Raw genomic sequence first — 23,044 nt, 5'->3', positions numbered from 1 at the left:
CTGTAATCTCCCTTCACATAGAATACCTTAGAACCACATTTCCCTCAATGTAAATTCCTCTTAAAACAAATTTTCAGTTTTCTAATTTAGTGACACCTCTTCTGCTAAACTGCGTGTTTACTGGTCACCACAAAACGGGAGTCACCTTTTGCCAGTCAGTGACGCTGCGTCGCAGTGGGCTGAAATAGCATTCTTGCCGTTCAGCTGTTACAGACTTAGAATTGTCAGGGCACCTTCCAAGTGTCTCAGCTTTTCTAGGTTGTCAACAAGTTCTGTTTGTCACATAACTAACTTTTTGGGGGCACTGGAACATCCCTGAGCTAAGAATTGTTTCATCTTACACTTGTCTTTATACTCAAAGTCAGACATCCCGTCTAAAACACACAGGTACCTGGTGTGCGATGCCTGCTCTTCTGTGAGGGCAGAGGGAGGGGAGGGAAGAAACTTGAAGATATGAGGCTGGGCAAGAGTGAAAGATGACATCTTCTGTAGACATGAGCCCTTTGTAAATATTGTAACTGCTGAGTATAAAGTAGGAAAGGCATGGTTAAAAACATTTACTCTAAATTGTTAACCATTCAAAGTATAATTGCTGCTAAAAATACAAGTTCTTACACTTGAGGAAAATTGGTGCCATTTTGAAAATGAGATCTTGTGCCATAAATGCAGCTGAACTAAATATAAACATTAGTTCACAAATTAATGCTGTCAATGGAATGAGCAAAGTAGAGAAACTTTAAACCAGTGATGTTTCATTCTAAATTATGTAGTGTAGTCAAATACAGTCATCTGGAATTTTTATATTTTTCTTTGTACAGAGGTTACGTATTCTGGCTGTTTTTTAAAAAGCAAACATTTTAAATCCCACAAATTGACACTTTCTGTCAATCACCAGTGGACTAAGGTTTTTTTCTCAGTAATCTCTGAAATTTCTTTAAATTATATATTTAACACAGCAGAGAAACTGGATTGTTTTTGTATATAAGACTGCTTCCACCTGAAATGCTGTTCAAGGACTTGGGGGATTTACTTGTACATGATATTCTTAGAGGTAATAATGCATGAGCATATTTTATAAACTCTTGGACTATGTATTTGACATGTAAAAATGTACAGTATTAATGTCAGCCATCTCTTTAGTCTATAAATATTGTTTTATAATTTTCTTTGGTCAGAAACATTTGGTCTGAGTAGTGCCGCTTGGGTCAAGATTTTTTTTCTTCAGTGCCATTTAGCAAACCAACTGTCTTTAGTCTCTGCAACTAGCAACAATTTATGTAATACAACAGAATACATTTTCAATTTTAAATTTCACATAAAGGGTTCTTCACTATTTTTTTGGAACCCACTCTAGCAAAATTAGAAGAAAAGCCCTAAGGAAAATTTCTCTTAAAAGGAAAACCAACTTTGAGGCTAGTTGAATCTTATAAAGATAACAAAGAATGTCTGCTCTCTCAACCCTCCAAAGTTGGCAGTGTTGAGACCGGCACTCGTGCTCATTGTGGGGTAGTTGGATAAAGTTGGGCAGCTAAATTCTTCAATTCCATGTGCCTCCTAAATAAAAACCTTTATTGTAAATTGACTTGCAGACATAGAAACTGCCCTGCATGTTGTTTGTAGAGATGTTGTTTTCCAGCCAAGCACATGCCACCCAGTCTTCTGTTGATAACATGCTGTATAAAGCAGTGAAACTGAAGGGGGGATGATTGTTGTACACAGTGGATTGCTTTGCATGGTCTCATTTGAGATAATTGGTGTAAGAATCTTGACTTTTTTATATTTGGAAACATCAAATAAAAATGGAAAATGATCCTTTGTGGTTTTTTTAAAATAAAATGAATGAGGCTTTAAATAATTTGCCTTTTGAAGCTTAAGAGTAAGTTTAATGTGTGTGTGTGTATATATATATATATATTTTTTTTTTTTTGGTAGGTCTGGGAATTCGACCTCTGAGCTATACCCCCTGCCCTATTTTTTTTTTTATTCTTTATTTCATAACAGGGTCTTAATAAAGTTGCTGAGGACCTAAGTAGCCAAGAGCTGTCCACAAACTGCGATCCTCTGGTCTCAGTCCCCCAAATGCTGGGATTACAAACGTGCGCCACCACACCCGGCTTCATGTATACGTAAAATGACTACCCAGAAGCAGCCTGTATCTTTCAGTGCAGAATGTGTGGCTTCCTCAACCAACTTCACCCTCCATGTGAGAACCTGCCTGGCAAAAAAGACTGCCTAATCAGGTGTGATGGCACGATCCCATAATCCAAGTACTTGGGCGGCTGACACAGGATTGGCAAATTGTTGCCAGTCTCAGCAATTTAGGGCCCCTCCACAACTTGGTGAAACCCTGTTTCAAAATAAAAAAATAAAATGGGGAGGGGAGAGGCGAGGCTGGGCACAGTAGTGCACTCGTGAGGCTGAGAGGAGGATTGTAGGTTTGAGGCCAACCTCCGCAAGTAGTAAGGCTCATCAATTTAACAAGACTTAAAATAGAGATGGGGTGTTGCTTGAAATACCACGGGGTGGGGGGTAAGCTGCCTTACCACAAAGGTGTCACTACTCTCCTGTTGCCAGTCTAGTGGCATATACCAGCCATGTGGCTCTTATCAGTTTGTGTGTGTTTTTTTTTTTTTTTTTTTTTGGTGGTACTGGGAATGGAACCCTTCTACCTCTGGCCTACATTCCCAGACCTATTTCTTTAAAAAAAAAAGGGGGGGGGGCTGGGTGTAGCTTTGAGGTAGAATGCCTCTGGGTTCTACCCCCAGTACCGGGGCAGAGGGTGGGGGAGTGAGTTTGTCCTAGATTCCTCTGTGTTGTCATAAGCTCTGTGTTGGGAAGGGTGAACTGGCTAGGATCCCCTCGATGCTAGTCTCAAGACCACCAACTCCCAACTTTAGGATCTTCATGTAAAAGTTCTCATCTCTCTTAGTTTAAGGATGAGTTTTAGTTAAGGATTAAGTTGGAAGAAATTAAGCTTGGTGTTTTAACATGTATTGTTTTTTTGGTACTGACCCCAGGGGTGCCTTACCTTTTAGCTACATCCCCAGCCCATCTTTTAAAATTTTTTCAGGACAGGGTCTCCCTAAGTTACAGATGAGCCTCAAATTTGGCAGTCTTTCTGCTTCCATTTCCTGACTCTGGGATTATGGGTATGGGTTACTACATCTGGCAAAGCTACCATGTTACTGTTGTCTCAAATGAAGATTTTAACCCTTTCATCAAATTTTCTATAATGCTTACTGGCTAGGTAGTTGTACAATAACCACCTATTAACTAATGCCTAATATCACAGGGAACATGTTCCTCCCTCAAGAAGCTTCCACAGCCTCGCATGGTGGCACACACTTGTCATCCTAGCATTTGGGAGGCTGAGACCGGAGGATCGCGGCCCTCCGCAACTTAGCGAGACTCTGTTTCAAAATAAAGAATAAAAGCTGGGTGTGGTGGCGCACATTTGTAATCCCCGTGCTTGGGAGGCAGAGACAGGAGGAGTTTCTAAGCCAGCCTCACTGGCTGAAGAGATCCTGTTTCCAAATAAAAATATATTTAAAAAAATAATAAGAAACAGGGCAGGGGGTGTAGCTTGAAGGCCAAATGCTCCTGGGTTCCATCTCCAGACCTGCTGGGGGGGTGGGGGAGCTTCCATCTAGTGGGATAGAGACTTATCTTTTGAGGCTTATTATATAAAGCTGCTTATCTAAATAATTTTAAAAGCAAAATTTTACTTAAAAATATGATTTCCTACCAAATACTTAGCAATGTTTACTATGAAATTACATAGCCAGACAGGTAATTTTTTCTGTGTGTTTGTGAGGGGGATTAAACCCAGGGCCTCTGCATGCTAGGAAAGTGCTACACCCCGGGATAAACTCCTAGGCCCTCTCCCCTTTTTTTAATTTTGGTACTGGAGACTGAACCCGGGGGCATGCTACCCTCTGAGCTACACCTCCAGCCCTATTTCTTATTTATTTTGAAACGGTCTAAGTAGCTGAGGTTGGCTGTGAACCTGCAATCCTCCTGTCTCAGCCTCCCAAGTACTGGGATTAGGAGCATGCACCATGCCCCGCTTTCTCCCCTTATTAATGCCTTCCTGGCAGGTACCACTGGCTAAATTCTAGCACCAAGATGAGAGGCCTAAGGCCTTAAACACTCAAAGCTCTGTGTCCTTTTTTGCCAGGAACTAGTACTAAATTCTCTACTTTGATGTGATTTCAACAGATTACAATTCCAGAAGCTACTCTTCTGCATTGTGTAACATTAGACAAACATCTCCCAGCAAGTGAACTGCCTCCCTCTGGGCATCATACCTCCTGATGCTTGTCAAACAGCAGTGTCAGACATGAACACACGGATGATAAACTTTCCTGTTTCTACTCAAAATTCGTTCCTTAGATTGATGGAATACTTAAGCCACATTTTCCATCAGTGTGTATCAACCTTAAACATACCCTTTGACCAAGTAATTTTACTAGGAATTTAACATCTGCAAGTACATGGTTTTAAGATCTAGATACCAAGATAAGGCACAAGAATGGTTAAGAGTGGAAAAAAGTGTCCAGCTGCAAAGAGATAATGGTTAACTTGCAATATATCCATGTAATAGACTTTTTTGATGTCTATATAGACTTTTTTGAAGTCTAATAGACTTACAGAGAAATCAAAAAATTTCAAGTAAGAATCTGGATATATAAACTTGATAGTCTTTTGGGGAGTAGTTATCACCCTTTTTGTGAGAAGTACTGGAGGCAGAACCCAGCCCTATTTTATTTTGAAACAGGATCTCACTAGGTAGCCGAGTACCTAGATAAATTGCTGAGGCTGGCAGTCTTCCTTCTCAGCCTCACAGGTATTTGGATCCCGGGTACTTGGATTACAGACTTGATTCAGGGCACGCACCTTTAAAACAATAGCCAGGTGGAGTGAACCAGGTCTACAATCCAAGTACTTGGGAGGCTGAGACAGGAGGATCACAGGTTTGAGGCCAATCTTAGCAACTTGGTGAGACCCTGTTTCAAAATGAAAGTAAAAGCCTGGCATGGTGGCACATGCCTGTGATCCCCGGGCTTGGGGGGCTGAGCTAGGATTGATTGTGCAGGTTCAAAGCCAGCTTCAGCTGGTTTAAGAGACCTGGTTTCCAAATAAAATATGAAATATAAAATAGGTTTGGGAGTATAGCCCGGAGGTAGAAGGCCCCTGGGTTCCATCCCCAGTACTACAAAAAAAAAAAAGTACTGGAGGTGTAGCTCAAAGGTAGAATGTCCCATGGGTTCAATTCCAATAAAAAAAAAAAAAGTACCAAAATATGCAGATTTTGATGAGGAGGATGGAAAACCCACAAACCTAAGTAATAGTAATGTGCCACTTTAAGAGGAGGGGGCATTTGGTTCCAACATAAATTATCACTGCCAAGGAGTGAACTACAGTTGACTGGTCTAACCCAGTCCACCATTTTTGTATAGCCAGCAAGTTTAGAAAATTTTACATCTTTTTGTTTTGTTTTGTTTTTTTGTGTGTGTTTTTTTTTTTTTGGTGGTACTGGGGGTGGAATCCAGAGGCTTTCTACCTCCGGGCTATACTCCCAGACCTTTTTTATATTTTATTTGGAAACAGGGTCTCACTAAGTTGCTGAGAGCCTCACTGAGTAGCTGAGGCTGGCTTCAAACCCTCGCGATCCTCCTGTCTCAGCCACCCAAGCGCGGGGATTACAAGCGTGCGCCACCACGCCCGGCTAGAAAATTTTACATTTTAACTCTTGTGTGATACTGGGGATTGAACCCAGGAGGTGTTCTACTTCTGAGTAATACCTCAGCCCTTTTTATTCTCAAACAGGATCTTTCTTGCTAAATTGCTGAGGCCTTGAACCTGGAATCCTGTCCAGGTTCCTCAAGTACCGGGATCACAGGCATGCATCATCATACCTCTTTTCTTGACAGGTAATTAATGTCTGGGAAGCACAAGCACGCCTATGTGTTTAACAAATAGTGTATGGATGCTTCTTCACTATGATGGCAGAATTGAGTAGAGAACTGGCTCACAATGCTCCAAATATTTACTGTTTTATTAGGAGAAATGAAATGAGAACTGCAAAAATCTGGACCATCCTTCCTTGGTTAGTCATGATCCTGCTCCCTGCCAAAATTTAAGAGAAAGATTAAGTTCAGATCTGGTGGCAACCAGGGCCGGGGTGTATTGATCTGTGGCGGAATGCTTGGAACATGAGCACAGGAAAAGAAATTATGTCACAAGTTGCTTTGGTGGGAGTAAATCGTGAATAGCCTACTTTGAAAATTAAGGCAGAAAATCTGGTAAAGTTACTAAATTATAATGAAAATTAAAACTACTGAGATTTTCTCATATAGATCCTATTTCAAAAGCAGCCCTTATTACTGCTGGGCATGGTGGCACATGCTTATAATCCCAGCATTTGGGAGGCTGAGACAGGAGGATTACAGTTCACAGCCAGCCTTAGCTACTTAGTGAGGCCCTGTTTCCAAATAAAGAATAAAAAAATAAGGCTGGAGGTGTCACTCAAAGTTAGAATGCCACTGGGTTCCATCTCCAGTACTGCAAAATTAAAAATAAAAAGCAGCCCTATGACATATTTTTATATATGGTGGCAATGAGTTAGCAGTTCTTGCTTTACTTTCTTGGTAAATAAGAAGGTTCAAATCTTGGTAAATAAGGTTAAAATGGCTCAGTAATGTATAAAAATGGAAATCTGTTAGTTATTCTAGGTGGTGAAAACATGAGGTTATTAAGTCTTTCCATTCTGGTGGCACTGGGGATTGAACCCAGGGGTGTTCTACCTCCAAGCCACACCCCCTCACATCCTCCACCCTGGAACCTGAAACTCTGGTTTGAAAAGGAAAAAATTGGCCAGGCATGGTGACATAGGCTTGTCATCTCAGCTTTTGGGAGGCTGAAACTGGAGGATTGTGGTTCGATGACAGCTTCAGCTACTAAGTTGAGGCCCTCTGCAACTTAGACCCTGTTTTAAAGAATAAAAAACAGGGCATGGGATATAGCTCAGAGATCGCATGCCCCTGGGTTCCATCCCCAGACTTAAAAAAAAAAAAAAAAATGGTGCTCCTTAATGACCACCAGAAAAATGTACAAAATGAGAAAATGAGGCCGGGCATGGTGACACACGCTTGTAATCCCTGCACTTAGGAAGCGGAGACAGAAGGATCGCGCAGGTTTGAAGCCAGCCGCGCTGGCTTAAGAGATCCTGTTTCCAGATAAAAATATAAAAAATAGGTCTGGGCGTGTAGAAGGGCTTGCAGGAACCCCAGTATCACCAGGAAAAAAAAAAAAAAAAAAGACAAAAAAAGACTTCAATGGATTTTTATTTTTCTACCTCCGGGCTATACTCCCAGACCCATTTTATATTTTATTTGGAAATGGTCTAAGTTGCTGAGAGCCTCAACCTGCGCGATCCTCCTGTCTCAGCCTCCCAAGCGCTGGGATTACAAGTGTGCGTCACCACGCCCGGCTATTTTTTTATTCTTTACTTTGAAACAGTCTCACCAAGCTGTGGAGGGCCTCATCAACTTGCGGAGGCTGGCCGTGAACCTGCGATCCTGAAGAGACAAAGTCTAAACATTAAGGCAGTTGCTACAGAATGCTTTCATGATCCATTAGAAACAAAAACTTACGAGATCGATTGGGCAGCGGCTTGGCATGAAGTCTCTGTCCACATGCTGATGCTGCATCAACACTAACATATGAGATGAGCAAAAAGGTGGCCAACACACCACCAGGAGGAAACGGAAACTCTTCGTGTTGAGTCACACACTTGGAAAGTGGTTTTAGTCCTGCTCGCAGGTTTGCAGTCAATGGGACCTTGCCCAATTTGTACCATAAAGCTATCACAGCAAAGCAAACTCCTGGAATGCTATTCCCAGCCTTAATGATAGAATGGAAAATAATCCAGGAATGAGTATAGACTTGAAATAGATAAGTATCACTAGTCCAATTGGTAGGTCACAGATTTTTATTATTTATATTTCTTCAAAGTATTACGTTCAACATTTTGCTTTTGTGTTGTCATTTAAAATATAAACCCCGATAAAATTCAAGATAGGCAGCATGCTAAATAGCTAAATGAAATGTTGCTCCCAGTTCCAAAATACATTAATTTATAAGATTATTACATTGTTCTTATTTTTCATTGCATTTTATTTTTTGGACAGCTTTTCTAGATAAAGTATTTTTGAACCTTTCCTACTACCTGGAACATTCCTAAACTATCAAAATAAAGCCAATTCCTATCACTCCTATGACATCACTCAGTTCTATTTAGCTGTGTTTATTTATCTTTTAGGACAACAATTTTCCTTCCTTAATCTTAAAACTGCTAAGCCATAGCACCTAGGCTTTTATAGACTGATTTGTACTTAACCTTTAAATGCTTCTCCTGAAATTTATTTTACAAGTACATTCCTAGTCTACAGTAATCTTCTAAACACATCAGATCTAAGATCTTATTAGACGGACTCTGAGAGGACCAAAGATAACTGCTCCACTCAGAATGGAAGCAAATCAAAGCAAAGCAGACTACAATAAAACCACACAAAGGCCGGGCGTGGTGGCGCACGCTTGTAATCCCCGCGCTTGGGAGGCAGAGACAGGAGGATCGCGCAGGTTCGAAGCCAGCCGCGCTGGCGTAAGAGACCCTGTTTCAAAAATATAAAATAGGTCTGGGAGTGTAGCCCGGAGGTAGAAGGGCTTCCAGGAACCCCAGTACCACCAAAAAAAAAAAAAACAAACAAAAAAAAAAAAAAACAAAAAAAAAAACCACACAAAAAATAAAAACAAAAAACAAGCTCACATCGACACATTGGAATTTCAGGACAACCCCAACTGGGCACCAGGTGATTTTCAACAGGTTGATTCTTTTCTTCTCTCAGGGCTTTCATATGCTGCTCCCTCCGCCTGGAGGTGTTCATCTGGCTTGAATCCAACAAAGTAGTCTCTCCAAGGACTCCCCTCCTGCATGACAGAGCTGCACTATTTGCCTGAGTGACCTCCCTCATTAGACTCTAAGGTCCTCAAAGGGAATGCCCGTACGCTCGTTCACCTAGTCATTCCCACAGCCTCAGCCAGATGAACAGTTTCCTTCAGCTTGGGCTACAAAGCCAAAGGCTTACACAAGCCTACCGTAAGGAGCAGCTGGACTGGGAGGAACTATAGCCACTTGGAGAATAACTTCTTAGAGTGACCGCTCTTGGTTCCTCCCAGTAAGCACAGAGGTGGTCAAGCTTCACTAGTGCCCATCTTCAGATCATCCTGAAGTTACAAATTCTGTGGATTTTCATGTGAATCTCTGGAGTTTAAAAAATGTTGGCATCAAATGCAAAATGTTAGCCGGGCGTGGTGGCGCACGCTTGTAATCCCCGCACTTGGGAGGCTGAGACAGGAGGATTGCGCAGGTTCGAAGCCACCCTCAGCTACTTAGTGAGGCTCTCAGCAACTTAGTGAGACCCTGTTTCCAAATAAAATAGAAAATAGGTCTGGGAGTATAGCCCGAGGTAAAAAGCCTCTGGGTTACATCCCCAGTACCACCAATAAATAAATAAATAAACAAATGCAAAATGTTTTTAACCAACCATTCAGTGTGAGCCAAAGAACACAGGCCGACAGGCCAGATGTCCCTTAAGTCCTAAGAAAGCTCAGTCATGCACTGGTTCTTGCTTCATCCCACTGGGTGATAAAGTGAGTCTTACCAAAACAGCAGGGACTCTATCAAACTGCAAAGGAAAAAAAGTGATGTCTTGAAATTAGGAAATCAAACAGTGACTTCTTCCATTTCTCTACTGCTACAACTCCCTAAGACAGCAGAATCCTGTAGACTTACGGTGCAATAGGTTGAAATCTGGAATTTCAGAACTTGTAAATCACTGCGGCACTAGCTATAACCATGAGCAGAGCTACCTGCAGTAACTAATGCTTATCTCTAGTAACTTCGAGTTTTGTGGAGTTCAGTAACTTTTAGAATGAGATTCAGTTTCCTTAGCTGTCGTCAAAACATGTCCTCAGCCCAAGAATTGTTATAAATGACAATGCTGTAATTGTTTCTTGATTTACATTATTAGGGTCATCAAAAATGATATTCTGAATTTAACAATTGTAACCAAGCAATGCATTTATTTGGAAGGATACCAGTTACCAGTCATCGAAAGTTTTGTATGTTGAAAATGTAATTTTAATAGATAATTCTTCATCTTACATAGGAGCACAATAAAATACACCACATTCTGAAGAAACTCCAGAAGTTATGAGAATAAGAGTGAGGAAAATTCAGATGGGCTACAATATCCATTACCTTAAACTGCAAGAGACAAAAGATTCCAACCTGAAGGTTAACATTTACATATTTGTGACTGGCTACATTTATGATTCAAAAAGAAGAATTAGAAAATAGATGTAGAGAAGTAAAAAGAACAGTTTTGTGAGGGGAAGAACTCTATCAGTGAAGGAAAATTTACTAAATACCAAATTAAAGAATAGAAGGAGTTCCCACAGCAAACACTAGAGGGGTGAAAGCAAAACTTCACTGGAGATCTGATGCTCTCTGAAGAGACGTGCAGAAGACACCTGTGCAGGCTGTTGCGAGACTGCTCTTAGGTCCATGAGGAAGACTCACAAAAGCCTGAGCAACCCCAGATGAGCATCAGATTGGTGTTTCCCAGGAACATACACTAATGGCCACACATAAAGTTTCCAGACCAGAACCAAGAAAAAAGTCATAACCCACATTTGAGGCAAACACGTGGCACATGTGAGAGTACTACGCGCCAGTCACAACTGCTTTCTCTGCTGTGACTGTCCTGTACGGTAATTTTCAAATATTGTGGCAAGACACCAATGATTGCCTAACTAATCAGAAACGCAAATACTTATTTCAAATTTCTAGACGGTAAAAAATAAGGTCAGATATTGATGCTTTCTGCATGCTCAGGGCCAGTTTATAAATACTCCATTTAGTAATATCTTCACATAAATTTGCATCAGTGGAAAGAAATGGGCAAAGTCTACTTCTTGCCATTCAATTTGTCAGATGGTGAAGACCAAAACAGAACATTCCCATCAGAGTTTGTTTTAAATTCGATTGTCACATTGGGAAAATGAATTAAACACAGTAAAATAAACTGTACAAAGGCAAAGTAGAATAACAAAAAATATTTTACTAAAACATAAGATTTACAGAAGTTTCCAGACAAGCCATACAAAATGATCACAAGCTCTTTCTTAGGGGAAATCTGCACTTGACAGCAAAGTCACACTGTATTAGTGAGGGCTGTGATGTTCTTAATGTTCCCATTCTGGTTCAAACAATCAAAGCTCGTCCACCTACAGCGTCTGATAAAGTTAGACTTGGCTAGAGAGCATACACTAAAGAACTGGTTAGCTGCGTTTAACCAATGCAATTAGATCACCCTAAATGGGGGGAAAGGAGCATATAAAACTAAAACACCTTTCCCCTCAAAAAAATAAAATAAAATAAAATAAAAACACCCATAACCCTGGCAGCTAACCCTGACAACTACCTTCATTCACAGTGCTTTATACTTAAACCATGATGGGGGAAATGGATAAAAGCAGAGAGCCACTGCTTTTAAACGCTTCGCAACAATCCAGATGATACTTCTAGCCTCGGCTCATGCTTTACAACAGTGAATCAGGACAAGACATAGATTTGCTAATGTGCATTTAATCACCAAAGGACTGAAGATGTCTGGGTTTTTATTCTGTAATGTTTCTATTAAGACTGTGTCCATTAAATGCAAACAAAAAAGGAAGAAGTCTTGGCAGAACAGGAGAAGTGATGCACACTTGATGATCGGATCGATTTAAATATTATTCATGGCATATAGCCTAGTCCATGCTCTAGCTGTAGATAAAAACAAACATGCAATTATTTTACTTAGTTCAATCAGTTACTTTCCAAACTCCATAAACAGCAAACAAACACGATTAATTATGGAAAGGTCATGCTGTAATCTTTGAATATATAATGTTCCTAATTTTATCTGTAGCAGGGAGAAGATTCCTGATTTTAAACTCTAGCTATAAAACTGTATACTTTAATCAAAATAGATTTTAAAAACAGCTCAAGAGTTCAAAAGTTTTCCAGTTATCTTTACCTATACCTAAATGAATGGTAAATTCAGAATTTAAGATCTCCCAGTTATAGACTATCTCTATGTGTGTGTGTGTGTGTGGGGGGGCGCTGGAGGTTAAATTCAGGGCTATTCTACACCCTTGGCCCTATTTTTTAATTTTTACTTTGAAACAGGATCTTACTAGGTTGATGAGAGTCTCCCTACTTGCTGAGGCTGTCTTCCAACCTGTGATTCTCCTGTCTCAGCCTCCAAGTACTGGGATTACAAGTGCGCGCGCCACTCCGCCCAGCTAAACACTATTTTTAATCCTGCAGGTCCCATAGTAGGCCATGAGATGGAGCTTGAACATCTTTTAAGAGGAATTTGCAATCTGTAAGCCACATCTAATACTTTTTTTCCTTTAAAAACTGGTAGTTTAAGTGACAGAAAGAAACATGAGTGCTAAATACCTGTTTCTATGGCCTGGGCTTCGTTGGTCTTCCACTGCTCCGCTACATCATTTGCTAATGGATCATCTGGATTAGGAGCACTTAACAAAGCCTGGATCGATAGCAGAACTGTGCGGATCTGCAGTGCTGGGGACCACTTATCTATGAAGGCAACGGGCCCAGTATTTGATACAGCACAAAAAATAGGCCCAGAACTGCTGCATTTCCCTCCCACAGACCTCAGTAGCCTTAGTATAGGCAGGATTACAGTGTTTACATCCAAATTATGAAATGCCTAAAAGAGAAAGGAGAAATCTCCCCCCCACCCCTGCCCCATACTGAGGACTGAACCAGGGGCATTCCACTTCTGAGGTACACTCCCAGTCTTTATTTTTTCTATTCTAACACAGGGTCTTGATAAATTGCTGAGGGCCTCGCTAAATTGCTGAGGCTAGCCTCCAATCTGTGATACTCCTGTTTTAGCCCCAAGTACTCTAAATACAGGCATGTGCCACCATGCCAGGCTTGAGAAATCTTAAATGATAGCATATGATTACAAAGACAACACTTACCTTTCAATATATCTAAACATATTCTTCCCAACTTGTCTACATTAGGATGATAAATTTTGGTCATGAAACGTACTTTAGGTGCTGCCATTGGGTATTCTTCTGGAAGGAATAGTTCAAGTTTGAAAGTCCCTCCCTCAAAGGGGGAATCCTGGGGGCCAGCAATGACCACATGAAAATAACGGGCGTTGCTCTCATCTGGTTCTGCTTTAATGCCAGGAACTGGTTCTGCCAGCAAACGCTGGGTTTCCTATAACAGACAAATAAAAACACATTCGTGAAACAAATGCCATAAAGTTAAAGAGTTCATCTCTTGACATCAGATGTAACAAAACCTCTCCAATCTCCTGGTGGGTTTTTGTTTTGGGCTTATAAAATCAAAGTCAAAGAAAAATCCATTTAAGTAAACACAATCAGCTGAATATAGCTGCAAGAAAATATGGATGGCTTTTATGTTTTAGCTACACATTTCTACACAGATACTCAAAGAAAATAACACTAGAATTCCCAACAGGTATGGCAACTTGCTCTAAACTCTGCTAGTTTTTAAAACGATTGAAATCTCCCCTAGGCATTCCCTGACATTTGAGGAAGAATTGGGTCCAGGACCCTCCAAGAATACAAATACCAGAATCCTTGGCTGCTTAAGTCCCTCCCTCCCGCCGCCCCTCCTTTTTTTTTTGGCGGTACTGAGGATGAAACCCAGTGAACATTCTACCTCTGAGCAATACCCCCAGCCCTATTTTTTTTTGTCCTTTATTTATTTTGCAGTAGTGGGGATGGAACCCAGGGGCATTCTACCTCAGAGCTACACCCCCAGCCTGATTTTTTTATTCTTTATTTTGAAACAGGATCTCACTGAGTTGCAGAGGGCCTCACTAAGTAGCTGAGGCTGTCTTCGAACCACAATCCTCCTTGTCTCAGCATCCCAAATGCCGGGATTACAAGCATGCGCCCACGTGCATTTAAATGACATTTGCAAGGAACCTATGTACTTTAGTCCTGTATATTTTAAATCATCTCTCAATTACTTATAATGCCTAATGCAGTGTAAATGTCATGCAAATAGTTGGTGCACTACTTAAGAAATAATGACAAGAAAAGTCTGTATGTGGTTCAGCAGATGGACACCCCCCCATCTTGAAAATACTGGGGCATTTTAAAATCCAGGGCCTTGAACAGGGTAGGCAAACACTCTACTGAGCTGCTTCTCTAAGCCTAGTGGAGCCCAAGAATACAGAGTATCAACTGTAATGAAATGAAGGAAAGAGCCAAGAACAAGCTAGGCAGTTGTATAGGGATAGAGAAATATGTGATAAGCTTATTAGTCTCTAAAGCTGACAACTTTACAGGGACTCTTAATGCTCACTAATACCATTTTCCATCATTCCCCCTCTTCCTCCTCTCTTCATATCAAACCTCTATTTTCATTCTCACTTTTGGTTGATGTCTTGTTTCCTATTTCATGAGGAAAAAAGGGAAAAGAACCCCAGAAACTTCCCTAAGTTCCCATGGTACATCTGCAGCCCTATCTTTATCTGTAGCAAACTCTCTCCTCTCTCCCTCTGTAGATGAATCCTCTTAGTTAATTAAAGCCAACTGTCCTCTTTTTTATTTTTTGAAGATTTAAAGAAGTTTATTAGAAAGACAGAAATACAGAAAATAGAAATACAGCTCCATACCAGACTGGCATGGAGGGGTGACTCGAAATGAATACACCCCTCTTTTTTTTTTTTAATGTGGTACTGGGGATGGAACCCAGAGGCATTCTACCTCCGAGCCACCCCCTTGCCCTATTTTTATTCTTTATTTTGAAACAGGGTCTCATGGAGTTGCAAAGCCTCACTAAGTAGCTGAGGCTGTCTGAAAACTGCAACCCTCCAGTCTCAGCCTCCCAAATCGCTGGGATTGCAAGCGTGCATCACCAGCCACCAACTATCCTCCTTAAGTACTTCATCATTGGGGGGGGGGGGGATACTGGGGTTCCTGGAAACCCTTCCACCTCCCGGCTACACACCCAGACCTAATCTTTATATTTTTTATTTGGAAACAAGGTCTCAAGCCAGATAGGCTGGCTTGGAACCTGCGAATTCCTCCTGTCTCCGCCTGCCAAACACAGGGATTACAAGCATGTGTGCCACCATGCCCAGCTCAGTACTTCATCTTATCTCATCTACTCAAGGATACTGCTCCAGCATCCCTCCTCTCCTTAATTATCAGTTCTCTTCTCTTTATTGGCTCTTTCTCTAAACCAAACCTATTTCTCCCAATAGGAGGAAATGACCTGACTGCCCCCAGCCCCACCAGGTACTGCCCCACGGTTTTACTTCTCTTTCAAAGTGATGTATATTAATCACTAATCTCCCACCTCTCTCCTCCCCTTTAACCTGAACACACTTCAATCAAGCTGTAGCCACCTGCTTATCAAGGTCACCAAAGATTCCCACAATGGTTAAATCAAAATGGTCAATGCCATTTGGGTGTGTGTGTGCTGGAGATTGACCCCAGGGGCACTGTACCTCCAAGCTACACCCCAGCCCCATCTTACTTTTATTTGGAAACAGGGTTGTACTAACTTCCTGGGGTTGAATCCAAACCTGCACCCTCCAATCTCAGCCTCTCAAGTACTGAGATCACAGACTTGCACCACATGTAGGTCCAATCTTTCTTTTCCTTGACCTAAATGGAACATCATCTCCAAATGGTCTGCCTCTCTCTTACAAGTCTCCACCCTAATACCACACTCTCCTGGCTCTCTTACTACTGGTCTGGCAGCAACTACCTTAGGCCTCCCTCTTAACCTATTTCCCTAACAAGCTAACACTAAAGTGCAGGAGGGTTCTGTCCTGTCCTAGGATTTTGTCTGTCTACACATTTTCATAGTGAGCTTATATAATCCAAGGAATGAATGAATGAATGAATTTATTTATTTATTGTGGTACTGGGGGGAGGGGCTTTTCTACCTCCAGGCTATACTCCCAGACCTATTTTTATACTTTATTTGGAAACAGGGTCTAAGTTGCTGAGAGCCTCATTAAGTGGCTGAGGCTGGCTTCGAACCTGTGTGATCCTCCTATCTCAGCCTCCCAAGCACTGGGATTACAAGTGTGCGCCACCATGCCAGGCTTAATCCAAGGAATTAAAATACTACATATGCTTACACTCTGTACACACAGGAGCTCCCTATAATTCACATCTAGCACAACCCCTCCCCTGGTGGTGCTTTTTCTATCTATAACTGCCTGCTTGACGTCTCTTAATAAGGAAGTCTAATGAGAAGCTGGACATGGTGGAACACACCTTTGATGCCAGTATTTTGGAAGCTGAGAATTGCAGCCTCAGTAGCTCATTAGTGAGGCTCTCAACAACCTAACAAGACCCTGTTTCAACACAAAAAAGTGCGACAGACTGGCTCAATCGGGAATAATAAATCCAGCACTGAATATGGCCAATGAATCCATTCGGACCGAGTTTTCTCAGAAAGGTGTGCAAAGGCTTCAGGTGCAGTTCTGCAGCCACTTATCTGCAGCGATTTTTTTCCCTTTTTATGAAATAAACAAAAAGAAAAAACAAAAGAAAAGAAGGGCTGGGGGATGTATATCTTGGAGGTGGAATGCCTGTGTTCAATCCCCAGTACCAGAAAAAAGAAGAAAAGAGCCAGGCGGGTGGGGCAGGCTCGCAATCCCAGTACTTGGGAGGCTGAGACGGGCTTGCACACATCCAACCCGGTCAGCAAATTTTGCTTTGAAAAACTTCAAAACTTCACTGGGTTATATCTCAGAATAAAAAATAGGGCTGGGTGTGTAGCTCGAAGGTAGAATGCCCCTGGGTTTCATCCCTAGTACCACAAAATAAATAAATACATACATACATACATACATACATATTCAAAGTCCTTATAATGAATATATGATTCACTCACTCTGCCTACCTCGATTACTTTACACCTGTTCTCGCCACTCCCCTTGCTCCAGACAAATTAGCTTTTTCTTGAGTTCTTTAACTTACACTAGACACACTTGACTCTCAAAGACTGTACACTTGCTCTCTTCCCAGATTTCTACATGTGGCTGCTCCCTCAGCTCCTAAGATCTTCATTCAAGCATCTTTCTGCCGGGCGTGGTGGCGCACGCTTGTAATCCCAGCATTCGGGAGGCTGAGACCTGGAGGATCGCAGTTCACGGACAGCCTCAGCTACTTAGTGAGGCCCTCTGCAACTCAGTGAGACCCGGTTTCAAAATAAAGGATAAAAAAATAGGGCAGGGAGTGTAGCTCGGATGTCAAATGACCCTGGGTTCCATCCCCAGACCCACAAAAAAAAGCATCTTTCCTCAGTAAAGCTGCCATAAACTAAAACTGCAAATCCATTCCACCTTAACCCATACACTTCTTATACCTAACTTCTTAACACTAACAGGTCACATCTCACTTGTATTTTACTCAGAATGAAGCACCATAAGAGGGATTTGAGTTTGCTTTATTTACTGTTATACACTCAGTATTTGGAACAAAACGCTCCACTATAAATGTCAAAAAATACTTGTTGAGCTAGATAACTAGATGCGGTGGTGCACGCCTGTAACCCCAGTACTTGGAAAGGCTAAGACAGGAGAGTCATAGGTTCCAAGACAGCCTTAGCAACTTGGCAAGACTTCCAGCAACCCAGCGAGGTAAGACCCTATTTACATACATACATACATACATACATACATACATACATACATACAGGGCTAAGGGTATAGTTCAGAGGTATAGCACTACCACCACCACCCAAAAGAAAAAAGAAAAAAAAAACCCTTAAATTATGTTTTTTTTTAGCGGTACTAGAGATTAAAGCAAAATCTTTTTTATTTTTATTTTTTTGGTGCTGGGGGTTGAACCCAGGGAGATTTTACTTCCAAGCTACACCCCCAGCCTTATTTTTTTATTCTTTATTTCAAAACAGGGTCTCACAAGGTTGCAAAGGGCCTCACTAAGTAGCTGAGGCTGGCCTCGAACTGCGATCCTCCTGTCTCAGCCTCGCCACCACACCGGCTTGTGAAATCTTGATTAATAAATCAGCAGAGAATAAACTATAAGAATTCCATCTTTAATATCATTAAAGTAGGGCTAATTAATATTTATTTGGCGGTTCTTGGGATTGAACCTAGGGACATTCTTCCTTTGACCTACAACCCCTACATTTTATTTTTATTTTGAAACAGGTTGATGAGCGCCGCACTACTTGTTGAGGCTGTCCTTGAACCCATCATCCTATCTCAGCCTCCCAAGTACTGGGATTACAGGCGTGCATCACCGGGTGCCCGCTTAAGTAGGGTTAATTTCAACAATAGAGAAAACAAACGGATCCATTCAGCTGCGAGAAGAAACAGTCAAACTTCTATTTAACCAAAAATTAATATTTAGAGCCGGGCGTGGTGGCGCACACTTGTAATCCCAGCAGTCGGGAGGCTGAGACAGGAGGATCGCAACTCACAGCCAGCCTCAGTTACTTTAGTGAGTCCTTCCAAAACTTAGACCCAGTTTCAAATTAAGAAATAAAAAATAGGGCTGGGGGTATAGCTTGGAGGTGAATTAATATTTAGTTTTTACAAGCTGATAACAATATGCATAACATGTTAGTAATATAATTTCAACAGTTTGAATAGGCACACGCAGGTAAAGAAAGTACACAACTAGGAGTGATTGAACACACCTGCAATCCCAGTAGTTGGGAGGCTGAGACAGGATGATTGCCGGTTTGAGGTCAACCTAAGCAAGCAGTGAGACTCTCATCAATCTAGTGAGATAGTTTCAAAATAAAAATAAAATGGGGCTGGGGGTGCAGCTTGGAGGTGGAATGCTTCTGGGTCCAATCCCCAGCAACATACACACAACTCCACTCCTATATCTAAGCTTTTAGGTATAAAAAACAATAATTGGGATTATTTTATTATAATAACCGCACTTAAGAAAAAAAAAATCACACACCTTACACTTTCATTCTACAACTTTTTTTTTTCCTCTTCAGTACTGGGGATTGAACCCAAGAACATCCTACCTCCTGCGATCCTCCTGTCTCAGCCTCCCAAGTACTGGGCTTACAAGCATGTACACCTGGCTTCATTCTATGACTTTAAAAAAAAAAAAAAAAAAAGATTTCTGCCTCAGCACAAATACTGAACTAGTCCTAAGATGTAGATATAATCAAATCCTCCCAAATGCAGATCCACAGTCACTTAAATTAATGCCTTTGGTATTTTAATTCAAGACAGTTTTTTGTTGTTGTTTTAATGAAGGCAATCCAAGGACAAATAAAACTAAAGTGAACCACTTTCAATAAAATAAATTTTTTTTTAGGTTCAAAGTAAAACATTTGCAGAGCATTAAAAAGCATAAGAGATTTTTTTCTTCTTTTATGCGGGTTTGGGGATGGAACCCAGGGACATTCGACCTCCGAGCTATAACCCCTGCCCTATTTTTTATTCTTTATTTTGAAATGGGTCTCACGGAGTTGCAGAGGGCCTCACTATGTAGCTGAGGCTGTCCGCAAACCACAGTCCTCAGGTCTCAGCCTCCCGAATGCTGGGATTACAAGCTTGAGATTTTAAAGACTCTCACTGGGAAATATACCCATGTGTGAACAAAACAAAGGAGGAAGCGCTTCACTTTTAGGAACAAAAGTAGACATTAAAAATGAACAGTAGGCACAGAGGCAAGATTTCTTAAATCTTGGCTTCTCACCTCCACCTTCCTTGTTTTACCTCAGGTTTCTACAGAAAGACTGGAAAAAGAGAAGCCAGGGCCCAGGAATCTCAAACCACCATTCCTGGTTATACAAAGTAGGAGCAGCTCTATTTAAAGCTGTAAAAAGCTAACAGAAGAGCCTCTAAGATCAGATCCTAAAATAGGTTCAGAATCACTCTGAGCACACACTAGCAAAGATAGATAAGACATTCATTTTCTTGTCAGTTCAGCCTCAAAGTCAGATGCTCTTCCTAACAGGTATACATAGTCAACACATCACATGACTTGATCCACAGTAAGATTTAATTGGAACAAGTTCTAGAATAAGCTTTTAGGTGTGGAAAACATTTTTATGTACTCTCAGGTTCCAATGGATTTGACATAATGAGCAGACACATAATATTTGACTCAACATTGTTGATTTTCCAAAAGGAAAAAATAATAAAATTCAAACCAAATAAGTAAGTCTCAGACATCAGCATCTGAAAGCCTTACCCACCACAAGCAAGTTGATGTTGACACCATCCCTGAAGAGGGAAAAACTAGGCAGGAAATAAAATCCTCCCTTCTACTATCCAACAGATGGTTGCCTGTAGAAAACCTTCAAGTTTTTTGTTTTTGTTTTATGTGTGGTACTGGGGATAGAATCCAAGGGTACTCTACCTCCAAGCTAGACCCCAGCTCGACTTTATTCTTTTATTTTGAAACAGGGTTTCACTAAGTTGCTGAGGCTGGCCTCCAACCTGCAATCCTCCTGTCTCAGCCTTCCAACTACTGGGATTACAAGTGTGTGCACCACCACGCCCAACTCAAGCACTTCACTTAAAACTATATTTTTGAGCAAGCTTGCTCTAAGCCACAGCTTCATTACCTTTCACGCAGAGTTACAGCAGACCCCCCCCAACAGAGTTTGTCTTTCCAGTCTCTATTACACTCAGTCAAAAAATATTAAAAAGAAAATTCCAAGCCGGGTGTGGTGGCGCACACTTATAATCCCCGCACTTGGGAGGCAGAGACAGGAGGATCCCACAGGTTCTAAGTCATCTGCGCTGGCTTAAGAGACCCTGTTTCCAAATAAAAAAGTATAAAATAGGTCTGGGAGTGTAGCCTGGAAGTAGAAGGGTTTCCAGGAACCCCAGTACCACCAAAAATAAATAAATTAAAAAAGAAAATTCCATAAATAAATTTATTTCATTTTTATGTGGATCATATTGAAACATAATGTTCTCCAGGTCTTTCCATCTTCTTGTGAATAACATGATTTTTTTCTTTATAGCTGAATAGAATTTCATTGTGCATATTTCCCATAATTTTGCAATCCATTCATCTGATAATGGAAACCTAGGCTGCTTCCATATTTTGGCTATTACGAATTGTGCTGCTATTAACATGGGTATGCATGTTACTGTAGTTCTGATTTCAACCTCTTTGGAAAGATACCCAGGAGTGGTATAGCCAGATCATATGATGGATTCATTCCCAATTTATTTTATTTTATTTTATTTTGCAAGTCTGGGGATGGAACCCAAGGGCATTTGACCTCCAAGCTACATCCCCTTCCCTATTATTTACTCTTTATTTTGAGACAGAGTCTCACTGAGTTGCAGAGGGCCTCACTAAGTAGCTGAGGCTGTCTGTGAACCACGATCCTCCAGTCTCAACCTCCCAAATGCTGGGATTATAAGTGTGCGCCACCACCACGCCCGGCTCCAATTTATTTTAAACTGTGCGCCTAGGAAGTGTGATGAAATCTCTGTCCTACCTATCCAGAAAGATACACTAGCCCTTTAGTCATTTAGTAAAAAGTAATTTGCAGTCTCAGTTATCAGAGTGACTTGTTAGATCTACTGTAGCAGTCTCCCAATACTTGTGTTCAAGTAACATTTTACTTAATAATGGTCCAAAGTACAACAGAATGCTGGCTTTTGTGGATATGCCAAAGAGAAGCTACATAAAATTTCTTTTAAGCTGATATGGTAATGGTACACATCTATAATCTGTACTTGGGAGGCTGAGACAGGTGAGACCCTATTTCAAAATAAAGAACAAAATAGGGCTGAGATATAGCTCAGAGTTAGAACTTCTCTAAATTTAACCCAATATACACAAATAGTTTTAAGTAAAAAGGAAAAAGTTCTCAATTTAAAAACAAGCCGGGCATGGTGGCGCACGCTTGTAATCCCCGCGCTTGGGAGGTGGAGACAGGAGGATCGTGCAGGTTCGAAGTCAACCACGCTGGCTTAAGAGACCCTGTTTCCAAATAAAAAAGTATAAAATAGGTCTGGGAGTGTAGCCCAGAGGTAGAAAAAGCCCCTGGGTTCCACCCCCAGTGACTGACTGACTGTCTGTCTGTCTGTCTGTCTCTCTCTCTCTCTCTCTCACACACACACACACGCACACGCACACGCACACGCACACGCACCCAAAGAAGGCGGGGCATGGTGGCACAGGCTTGTACTCCCAGCGTTTGGGAGGTGGAGACCAGCATTCTGGAGCATGGTTCCTGGACAGCTCCAGCTACTTAGCAAGGCCCTTTGCAACTCAGCGTGACCCTGTTTCAAAAAATAAAAAGAAAGCTGGGTGTGGTGGCGCATGCTTGTAATCTGAGACAGGAGGATCACACAGGTTCAAAGCCAGCCTCAGATACTTACTGAGGCTCTCAGCAACCTTGTGAGACCCTTAGTACAGCCCTGAGGTAGAAAGCCCCTGGGTTCCATCCCCAGTACCACCAGTACGTACGTACGTACATACGTACATACATAGACTAAAAAATAGGACCGTGGGTGTAGCTCACAGGTAGAATGCCCCTGGGTTCCATCCCTAGTACTGCAAAAAGAAAACAAAAACAAACAAACAAAAACAAAGGAATGTAACTTTGACACTGAATCTTTATTTGCCCAAAGAAGATAGATTTCAGGGGTAGGGGAGTGGGGTGCACCGAGTAATTTCTTTTTTTCTGAAAAGGGGACAGCAGGTCATGTAAGTTTTATAAGTTTAGAAATCTATGACTGCAAGACGGATGAATCTTCCATCCAGGAAACTGTGTGAAGGAAAAAAATTGATACAAGTTTTCCTGTCACACCTAGAACTTACAAAAGTTAAGATGGAAATAGCACTAAAAAACAACATAGTGTCTACAACCCATGGCTTCGTGCATCTGGTAAGGAGAACTACAATGAGCATAAATGAGACTAAA

The 23,044-nt window shown here is 41.3% G+C and overlaps 1 protein-coding gene across 1 annotated transcript in view; it reads right to left on the bottom strand.

The window, feature by feature from the left end:
- Nucleotides 1-11,852: 11,852 nt before the first annotated feature.
- Nucleotides 11,853-23,044, bottom strand: part of UBE2N (ubiquitin conjugating enzyme E2 N) — a gene marked incomplete at both ends in the record, with an annotated part of 42,879 nt that continues 31,687 nt past the window's right edge. The window contains 3 exons of the mRNA XM_080706356.1: nt 11,853-11,893; nt 12,575-12,715; nt 13,126-13,372. Coding sequence (XP_080562482.1) covers nt 11,853-11,893; nt 12,575-12,715; nt 13,126-13,372 — 429 coding nt within the window. The remainder of the gene's footprint in view (nt 11,894-12,574; nt 12,716-13,125; nt 13,373-23,044) is intronic.

The sequence above is a fragment of the Muscardinus avellanarius genome, assembly GCF_963383645.1.
Source record: "Muscardinus avellanarius genome assembly, chromosome: 11".
Taxonomy (NCBI): domain Eukaryota; kingdom Metazoa; phylum Chordata; class Mammalia; order Rodentia; family Gliridae; genus Muscardinus; species Muscardinus avellanarius.
The sequence above is the reverse complement of the archived record's forward strand: the minus strand, read 5'-3'. Positions and strand labels throughout refer to the sequence as shown.